At 41.8% G+C, this 10,975-nt stretch overlaps 1 protein-coding gene across 1 annotated transcript in view; it reads right to left on the reverse strand.

The window, feature by feature from the left end:
- Positions 1 to 331: 331 nt before the first annotated feature.
- The window catches only part of LOC120517421, a 47,731-nt gene continuing 37,087 nt past the window's right edge, over positions 332 to 10,975 (reverse strand). Inside the window, exon 3 of the mRNA XM_039739751.1 lies at positions 332 to 452. Coding sequence (XP_039595685.1) covers positions 332 to 452 — 121 coding nt within the window. The remainder of the gene's footprint in view (positions 453 to 10,975) is intronic.

Consider the following 10,975-nt stretch of genomic DNA (forward strand, 5'->3'; position numbering starts at 1 on the left):
TCTTGCTGATTTATTTTCAATCTTCTTGCTTTACATTTCTGTTTTGACACTCAGTTCTCGTGTAGCCAATTCACCTGCTGCTCCCCTTTGCCTGTCCATTTTCTGACCAGCAAGACACAACCAGAGACCGAGGGCTTGAATCACGATTGGAGTTCCCTTATAAGGTCTCTAGTATGTCTACAGTCCGGTCGTCACATCTAAATGAGACACTCAGATTAAACATTATGAGTCTTACTTAATAAAAAAAGAATGAGAGAGATCAGGGGTGTAAAGGAGATGAAAGAATTGGAAGGGAGACAGCAGTGAGAGAGTCAGGTGGTCAGGTGTGAGCCTAAGGGCTGCAGGGGCGCTCCTCCAGAGTGACTTGACCTGAAGTGTCACTGTCAGATGCCAAGGGACAGGCAGTGGGAGACGTGTGCAGCTCGGCATGGCACCCCAGGACTGCCGTGGGCCTGGCAATGGGGACCCGAGCCAAGAATAGACTGTAGGATAGTCTGTACCTGTCTGGTGGTCGTCTCCTCTGGCAGCAAGAGCCCAGTTGGGGTAAGCGGAGGAGACGTCAACTTTAGATGGAAGCATTGGGGCTCAGGTTTGAAAAGAAACTGTCTCTGACATTTTAACCTTGCTTTTATGGATTTGTTTGTGATATTTTAACCTCTGCATTTTCTCACAAATTTTATTGGATTACGTATTGGATATTTAATGGATTTGATGTACTGCACTATTTATTTGGACACTGTTTGGTTTGGATTTGATTTTTAATAAAAGCACCTCTTGCTGTAGGTGTGTGTCCTCATTTGGCTGACTCATCTTGATTATGACTATTGATAGTGGCGGGTTCAAGAAGATCCCAAAGGGAAGCAGGAGCATGGAGTCATCCCACGCCATCACACTGAGGAGTGTGCTCTAAATGGCAGGAGGTAGGTTTGCCTTCTTTAGCTACTGAAGGAAGTAGAGACACATCTGCTAGGTACGTACATACCAAGACATTTGATACTCTTGACCAGTTCCACCACATTTCCCTAGATGTGTAGTGAAGTGGGGACAGCATGGGCTTTCCTGAAGTCAACAATCATCTCCTTCATCTCATCTCAATTCACCTGCTGCTCCCCTTTGCCAAGGGACAGATTGATCCACTTCCACCAGTCCACCAACTGTCATATCTCCATTTTGTAAACTGACTCACCTCTATTGCTGATGAGACTCACCACGGTCATGTCATCCACAAACTTAATTATGGTGTTCATCATGCAGCCATAGAGACACGAGTCAGCAGAGTGAACTGAAGTGGGCTGAGTATGCAGGCCTGGGGGGCACCAATGCTTAATATGATGGTACTGGAGATGGTGTATCCAATGAGGTCTGTCTGGGGTCTCTCTGCCAGGAAGTTCAGGACCCATTTGTATAGGGAAGACTTGCAACTTCTCTATGAGCGTCTGGGGATGATGGGATGACTGAAGTCAATGAAAAGATTTCTCTTTTTGTTCAAATGGGACAGAGCCAGATGAAAAGTAGTCAATATGGCATCTCCAGTGGAATGACAAAATAGAGAGGGTCATGTGATATGCATTCAAGTGGTCGAGGACTAGCCTCTCGAAGCTCTTCATGATGACAGGTGTGTGCTACAGGGTGACAGTCATTGAGACAACGCACTGCTTCCTTACAGGTAGCTGGCGGTAATTTTGAAGCACTTGGGGATGGTGACTTGCTTCAGGTAGATGTTAAACATGTCTGTACAGATACCTGTCAGCTGGTTTTGACAAATGGAATAAGAGATTAAGTTGTGTGGTGGAAAGAAGTAACTGAGGACCTTCAAATCCTGACTTGACTTGACAAATGGTTTGAGCACCTTTCCAGGTGTGTTGTTTGGTCCCTGCAGGTTTGCATGGGTTTGCATTCAACAAAGTTCTTCTCACATCAGCACTGGACAAGCACAGTACCTAGGGTGGATTACCTCACAGGGATATTGTTCAGGGCATCAAACTGTGTGTAGACGTTACTTAGGACATCTGGAAGGGAGGCATCACCACTGTAGGCAGGTGGTCTGGTCTTATAGATGGGGATGGCTTGGATTCCCTGCCACATGCACTGTGTGAGTGTCTCTGGTGTCCTGAGAGTGGCTGAGGATTTTCTAGGCATATTCTCGCTTGATGCCCTGAGATACAGAAGGTTTGCCCTCTCTGTCCTGAAGGCTACCTTGTCACCTGATTTAAATGCAATACATGTACCTCCAGTGTCACCAATGGTTTCTGACGTTTATGTGTTCTGGTGGTCTGCAAGACAGCCCCATCGTCCAAGCACTTGTAAATGTAGCCAGTGACTGATGATGCATATTTGATCCTCAAAGTTGATCTGATGGCCACAGGTTGCAACTGCTTTAAACGTGACCCAGTCCATATGATCAGAACAGTCCTGCAAGGCTGAAACAGCTCCCTGTGGCCAAACGCTGATCTGTTTGAGAGTTTGGATCTTTTAAGCAGAGTTCAGCATGCAGACATCACAGAAACACCATGAGAGAAACTGCAAGTCTTCCCTATACATCTGGGTCCTGGACTTCCTGCGAAGCGAGGTACAGCTTTGTAAGCATCATGAGAGCTTGTGAACATGACGTCCAGCTTGCTCTCTCAACTGGTTGGAAAGTTCATGTCATGATAAACATTGGGGAGAACTGTCTTCAAGTTCACGTGATTAAATCTCCAGCTTCAATGATAAAAGCACCGGGATGCGTGGCTTGCAGCTCCTTCATAGTTTTGTAAAGGATGCTCTGTGCTTCTTTACAATGAACTGTGGTGGAATGTAAATGGCAGAATATGAACAACAGTAAACTCCAGGATGGCAGCACTGGATAGCAGTGGCGTGACTCTAGTGAAGCATTTCTGCACCAATCACTGTTCACGTGAACAAACTGACCACCTCCACGCACCTGACTCGTTACTGAAGCAGAAGGTGTCCACTCTCTAAAATATCGCAAGCTCTCCACCTCATCCAGAGGTCTGCTTAAGTTCAAAGTACTTGTACCCTGGTGGAGCAACTTGAGTGAACATGAGTGAATATTTACCGCTGCAATGCCAGGGATCACACAGACTTTAAAACCAAACTAATATTCAGAGACACAATCATTCAAAAGTGGGATTTGCTTTTCAGCAACTGCACATCAAATAATTTTATTGCAATCATTCCATACAAATCAATCAGTTTTTACAAAAAGTAGAATTGAGAACAAGTCGACCCCCACCCCTGAGAAAGAGAGCAAGGCAAACTGAGTAAAACTTAAGACTTGTAAACATACCTAAATTGATAAGTTTGATAAGTCAATAGAGATGAATGGAGAAGAAAAAGAAATACAGAAATAATTGCTTCATCTGTGCTTTAAGGGCTTATCTATAATAATAAAAGGCAAAGCCCTCACTCACTCACTCACTCACTCACTCACTCACTCACTCACTCACTCACTCACTCACTCACTCATCACTAATTCTCCAACTTCCCGTATTGGTAGAAGGCTGAAATTTGGCAGGATCATTCCTTACAGCTTCCTTACAAAAGTTGGGCAGGTTTCATTTCGAAAATCTACGCGTAATGGTCATAACTGGAAGCTATTTTTCACCATATAATGTAATGGAGTTGAGCTGGAAGTACGTGGGGGGCGGAGTTTCGTGTGACATCATCACGCCTCCTACGTAAGCACGTAGAGAACAAGGAAGACCTCCAAATGCGCTAAAAAAAAAAAACGCCATTTCACAATTGAGAAGGCAGAAAAAGATTATGAAGCAAGTGATGCATACAAGCGTATTCATAAATACAAGGATATTCATAAGTACAGCTACTGCGGAAACAAAGCACGGCGTGAACCGTAAGTTTATATTAAGTTTATAGACAGGCTGCCGCTGGCGTTTGTAATTTAGTGCCTGCCCATATAAGGCCATCCGTCACGGCAATCCAATAAAAACACTGCTCCTAAATATTCATGGGTGAAGGACTGTGCTTATGCAGAGGAAGATGAGATGGTCAGGGTGGTGTTTGGCACAAACTCAGCGAAACTGCGAGAGAAACTTTTAAATGAATGGTAAAAAAGTAAGAGCAAGGGGATGGTGACTTATTGACGCACGCAGGCAAAACCACAATAGCACGCGGGCACGATGTACTGTAATGCGCGTCAACTCGATCTGAATTGTGTGATCACATTCGAAAAAATATATCTTTTCAAGTTCTATTTAGTCCATATGTGTCAAACTCAAGGGCCGCGGGCCACATCCGGCCCGGCGTAATTATATCCGGCCCGAGATCATTTTATATACTGTATTATTGTTATTAAAGCCGGGTATATGAAGCTGGTAACACAATAAACTACAGATCCCATAATGCAGCGCTTCAGCTGCCTTGCCGAACACTTACCGCGTTAATCAAGTCTACCTTATGATGCTGCAAGTTATTGCGAAGCTAGCTCATACGATGCTGAAGAAAAAAGTTGATTCTGAAAATAGAGCCTTTAAAAACCAATGGGAGGCTGAGTATATGTTTACTGAACCCGTGTGTCTCATTTGTGGAGCAAATGTGGCTGTAATTACAGAATTTAATCTAAAACGGCACTATGAGACAAAACATCAGGACACTATGAGACAAAACATCTGACACTTCAGCAGACGTTTTTACCTGTGCAAAATCACAAAGTGATTTCAAGTGAAGCTGCTTTTATGGGAGACACAAATACACCAGTGCAACTTGCCCCACTTTCCCTGTTGCCAAGTAATATTGAACCAAATCGGCACAACGATGTTCCCAAATACGCACTTTGCTGATAAACTGAGTGCGCTGAGTTCACACGGCGCTTTGGTGACTTTGAAGAACAAAAAAAGAATTTTGTCAACTAAATAAAAATTCCTTCTATTTAAAATTTAAATAGAACTTGAACAGATACGATAGTTCATAATATCCACGCAGACTTGCATGTAAGAGCGGGAGTCATCCATTTTAACAAACAGCGTATTGCACTGATACGAAATAGCCTGCCCATTTAATTATTTAGGAATGGATAAATAAATTAAGATTTTGTACAAATAATGTTTTTCATTTTTCTTCCTTTATGGATTCTGCCACCTCCAGCAACAGCTGCTCGCACCCAAAAGACTGTGTGTGTATATGTATATATGTAGATATGTATGTATATGTTTATATATGTGTGTGTGTGTATGTATGTATGTATGTATATGTGTATATATATATGTATGTATATATATATATAGATATATATATAGATATATATATATATATATATATATGACAGCAACACTCATCACTCACAACAGTGACAAAACAATTACATTAACAATCATTTTACGTTATTTTCAAAATGTTTCCTTTTCTTTTTCATTACTTCTTTAACACACTACTTCTCCGCTGCGAGGCGCGGGTATTTTGCTAGTCTATGCTAATAAAAGGCAAAGCCCTCACTCACTCACTGACTGACTCACTGACTGACTCATCACTAATTCTCCAACTTCCCATGTAGGTAGAAGGCTGACATTTGGCAGGCTCATTCCTTACAGCTTACTTACAAAAGTTGGGCAGGTTTCATTTTAAAATTCTACACTTAACGGTCATAATGGTCGATAATGGTCGACAAAGTCTGCCATAGTGAACTTTCTTATTTATGGCCCCATCTTCACGAAATTTGGTAGGCGGCTTCCCTGCACTAACTGAAACCGATGTACGTACTTATTTCAATGGTATGACGCCACTGTCGGCCGGCATATTGAACTTTCCAACGTCACTAATTTTCCAACTTCCTGTGTAGGTAGAAGGCTGACCCCATCTTCACGAAATTTGGTAGGTGGCTTCCCTGCGCTAAGCAAAACCGATGTACGTACTTATTTCGGTGGTATGACGCCACTGTCAGCCACCATATTGAACTTTCCAACGTCACTAATTCTCTAACTTCCCGTGTAGGTAGAAGGCTGAAATTTGGTACTTATTTCGGTAGTATGATGCCACTGTCGGCCGCCATATTGAAGTTTTCAACGGTCTTTGTTACTTATGGGCCCATCTTCAAGAAATTTGGTACGCAGGTTCCCAACGCTAACTGAATCCTACTTACGTACATATATACATCCATAGCCTGCAGCTCGGTCACCGTGTGAGGTGGCGTTGGGTCTCTCATCCCAACGCCTCCCACGTTGTTGGCTGCCTGCCTATATAAGGCCGTCCGTCGCTCCAGTCTCTACATTCCCTTCCTTGCATCGCCACCGGATTCACGTCTCCCTGCTGATGACTACAGCCTTTTTATTTAATCCACGGCTTCTCCGCTGTTTTATTGTTCATTTATTACGATTATAGTTATTGTGTAGGTATTTTAGACTTACTTTACATTGTTCAGGTACCCATTTCCTTTATCATTCCAATCGTACCCGCATTAACATGTCTATCGAGGTGATCACCATCGATCAAAGAACTGTCACTTACCGAGTGGTTTCCATGCCCGGAGATGGCACCTACCTTTTCCATTCTCTGTGTTACATATTGCACGGCCATATCAGGCTCACTCTTGATATCCGGAGGAACATTCTGTCTTATGTATTGAATGACTGGGACAGGTTCAAGGTGTGGACTGATGACGGTACAGGAGATAATTATACTACACAGGAGCACTAGAAGAGTGAAATCCTTAAGCCCTTCACCTATGGATCTGCATGTGAGTTGATGGCTGCTGCTGAATTGTTCGGTTGTCGCTTTCAAGTGTACCAAAATAGCCAAATATTTTACACCTTTGGACAACCGCCAATGCCTCCTAAACATCTTAGACTCACAGGTGACGATTTCAGTAGTGGACACTTCGATGTTTATGAATGTTTAAACTCTCAAAAGCTGGATGTGAAGTTATCGATGAAACCGGTTGTATGCTTACAACGCTTGACAGATGTCGAATGTCACTTCAACACAAGTCCTACAAATACTGTCGTAATTGAAACAAACCATGAAACTCAAACCGATTATGACAGCAGCAATCCAAGCTGTGAGATTTGAGACAAGATTACTGTTCACATGGCCATCTGTACGTTACATGTTCAAGAGTAAGCTCAGCGCACAGCTTGGTCATATTACAACTGGAGGGCCGAACTAACAATGTGGCATACAAAGAGATCCTTAACAAATAATTATTGGGATATTTTCCCTCAGTTTAAAAAGGTTTCATTTTCTTCTTAATAAATATTTTAAGGCAGTACTTCGCCGCTGTGAAGCGTGGGTATTTTGCTAGATTTAATATATTACTGATTAGATCCTGCTATGTTTTGAAAAAATCTCTACAGATCCTCTGAGTATTTGATTTTTTCCAATTTCAAATAGTATAACACATCGGTTTCCCACTGACTTAAAAGAGGAGAGTTTGGGTTCTTCCAGTTTAGCAGAAGAAGTCTGCAGGCCAAAAGTGTAGTGAATGCAATCACAATTAGTTTGTCTTTCTCCACTTTGAGCCCCTCTGGAAGACCCCCAAACACAGCTGTTAATGGGTTAGGAGGGATTGTGAGTCCAAGGCTGTCTGAAAGGTAATTAAAAATTTTGGTCCAGAATAATGTTAATTTGGTGCAGGCCCAGAACATGTGACCCAGTGAGGCTAGCACTTGGTTGCAACGTTCGCAGGTTGGATCATGCCCTGGAAACATTTTGGAGAGTTTTAGTCGAGACAGATGTGCTCGATATATAATTTTGAGTTGTATAATTGTATGCTTTGCGCATATGGAGCTCGAGTGAGTTCTCTGCATTGCTGCTTTCCACTCCTTTTTTGATATATTAATTGAGAGATCTTTTTCCCAGTGTCCTCTTGGATCTTTGAAAGGGAGGGACTGTAAAATAATTTTATATATTGCAGAGATGGTGTCTGAGTCCCTGAAATTGAACAATATTTTTTCCAGCATGGATGAGAGTCCAAGATGAGGAAAATCTGGAAGGTTCTGTTTAACAAAGTTCCTGATTTGAAGATAGTGAAAAAAATGTGTAGCTGGAATGTTAAATTTGGAATGTAATTGTTCATAGGATGCAAAGACGTTGTCTATATAAAGATCTCTAAGCAAATTAATCCAAAATCTTTTCCAGATATTAAAAACTGCATATATTTGTGAAGGTTGAAAGAGGTGGTTCTCTTGCAGAGGTGCCACAGATAGAAGCTTCTCCGTCTTAAAATGCTTTCTACATTGGTTCATATTCTGAGTGAGTGAAGCACAATTGGGTTATTAGTGTATTGCCGATAACTTGCATTTATTGGGGCACAGAGCAGGGAATATAATGAAGTACTGCAGGATTTTACTTCTATTGCGGACCAAGCCTGTGTATGTTCTTCTATTTGTGTCCAGGTTTTTACAGCGTGTATGTTTGCTGCCCAGTAATAAAACTGGAAGTTAGGTAGAGCCATGCCACCTTTTGCCTTTTGTCTTTGTAGGGTCGCTCTTTTGATGCGTGGATGTTTTGAATTCCAAATAAATGAGGTTATTGTTGAATCTAATTGCTTAAAAAATGATTTATTAATGTATATTGGGATGTTTTGAAATAAAAAAAGGAGCTTAGGAAGAATATTCATCTTAACAGTGTTAATTCTTCCAGCTAGTGTGAGATGAAGGGTTGACCATCTATGCAAGTCTTGCTTAATTTTATCCATGCAGACGGTGAAATTTTGTTGATAAAGAGCTTTATGATTACTTATGATGTTTACCCCGAGGTATTTAACCCTTTAACCGCCTACTCCCTAAATATTCCCCACGCCGGGCGAAATCTGAACAATTTTCGTTTTTTTACTTTTTTACATTTATTCAAGCAGTATTTACCACTAAATGTTGTGCAAGTTCTAGAAATGGGCAAACGCGTAATAAAACACAAACATGTACATTTTCTTAGGCTTCTGGATTTAGTGTCTACTACAAAACGGAACAGTCAAAAGCTATCGAAGTAGTTCGGTCAATCATAGTTTCATTCCCTGTATTTGAGTTTGCTGTGCCACAGGCCAAAGCAGGGAACTGCACAAAGTCCTGGATTGCTGGGACACTTTGAGCAGAAGGTCTTGACGTCTCCACGTTGACCCTTCTTTGAACATACACGACAGAGTGCCTGTGGCTTGGTCCAAGTTGTTGTTGGTTCGAGTTTGTCCGGAAAGTGACGTTCTGTGAGCCTCACCACTGCTTCTACTCTATCTGCATGTTGTTCCTCACCAGAGAAAATGAAGTCTGCAATGACGTCATGTTCAAACTGCAGAAATGTTTTTGTGCCTCCATTTTTCTGGTACAGAATGTGAGCATTCAGCATTGCCATTTGGAGCAGATGAACTGATAACTTTTTATACCACTTCATAGTTTTTCTTGCAGCCGAATAGGGTTCCAATACTTGGTCCTGATTGTCAACAGCACCCATGTTGCTGTTATATTTAGTGATGCATTGCGGCTTGTAACGGACATCAGTAGGTGATGGGCATCCTCTTCTGCGGGTAGCCTCCTGCACAGACTCATTGTGCTGAGTTGTTAGCATGTGAACATCTTTCTTGTCTCGAAATTTCAGGCACAGCAATGGGCCACTGCGGTATGCAATGTGCTGACCCGGTGCTGGCACTGAATTGGGAACTTCTGGAGGGACCCTGTTTGAACGATTTGTGCCACATGCTGTAGTTTTACGATGATGAAGGTAATGGAACAGCCTACAACTGGAGTACCAGTTATCCATCCAAATGGTGTACCCATTGTCCAATAGTGGTAGGGCAAGGTACACAACAATTTTCTCTGAAAGTCCAAAGTTCTTACATTCGTCTGGCAACACTGCTGAATTACTACTCATAGGATCCTCTTTGCCAGTATATACAGGAAATGTATAAAAGTAACCTGAATTCTCAGCTAAGCAAAACATCTTGATACCAAACCGTGCCCTTTTCAATAGTAGATGCTGTCGAAACTGTAAGCGGCCCTTCCACAAAAATAAACTTTCATCAACTGCAACTGACGGGCCTGGTACATAGGGTAACTGAAATGTTTCAAATAAATGGTCAATCAAAGGACGTAGCTTGAACAAGCGGTCACGGTTTGGATCTTTCTTATCTGGCTCATTGCTGTTGTCATTCAAATGAAAGAATTTCAGCAGCAAAGAGAATCGGTTACGTTTCATGATAGCTGCAAAAATAGGTGTTGCATACATAGGATCTGTAGACCAGTACATCTCAATATCTGGTTTTCTGATTATTCCCATCAACATCAAAATCCCAATGAATTTTTTCATTTCGTTTTCATCAGTGTCTACCCAAGCATGAACACGGGAATGTGGAGGTAAATTGGGATTTTTCTCAATAAACTGTGCTGCATACAGATTTGTTTGATGAACAAAATGTCTGATCAAGTCGGGTGACACAAACAGCTCATAAAACTGCTTAGCAGTGTAATTGTTTACATCAACAGTAAATCTACACGTTGCCTCAATCGGATACAGAAATGGTAGTTCACCACAGGCAGCAGTCCAGTTGAGATGTTGCGGATACACCCACTCATCGCTATCATCCGATGCGTCATCATTCACAGTATCATGCAGCGCACGTTACTGATCATCATTGTCGCTAAAATCTTCTTAAGAACTGCTAAAATTGTGATCAGAATTATTGTCCAAAATCACCTGCAAAACCTCACTTAAAGTAAGTTTATGTTTCGCCATATTCACAACTTTCACTTCCGAATCACAAAGTAAAGAATGGTTATTTCCGACCAATACAACCATAGAGTTCTCAAAATACCATGTAGTAATAATACCCACGGCAAACCATTAGTTATACTACTCGCCAGGCATTCACATAACCATAAGCAAATGTGCCAGATAATTCCGGCAATAAGGCGTCAGCAATAACGCTACGATGCCGGATATATCCGGCAGAGGGCGGTTAAGAGGTTAAACTGTTCTGCAATGATAAAAGGGAAGGTGTCTAATCTAATATCATATGCTTGAGAATTCACTGGAAAGA

This window comes from Polypterus senegalus, chromosome 1 (genome assembly GCF_016835505.1).
Source record: "Polypterus senegalus isolate Bchr_013 chromosome 1, ASM1683550v1, whole genome shotgun sequence".
NCBI lineage: Eukaryota > Metazoa > Chordata > Cladistia > Polypteriformes > Polypteridae > Polypterus > Polypterus senegalus.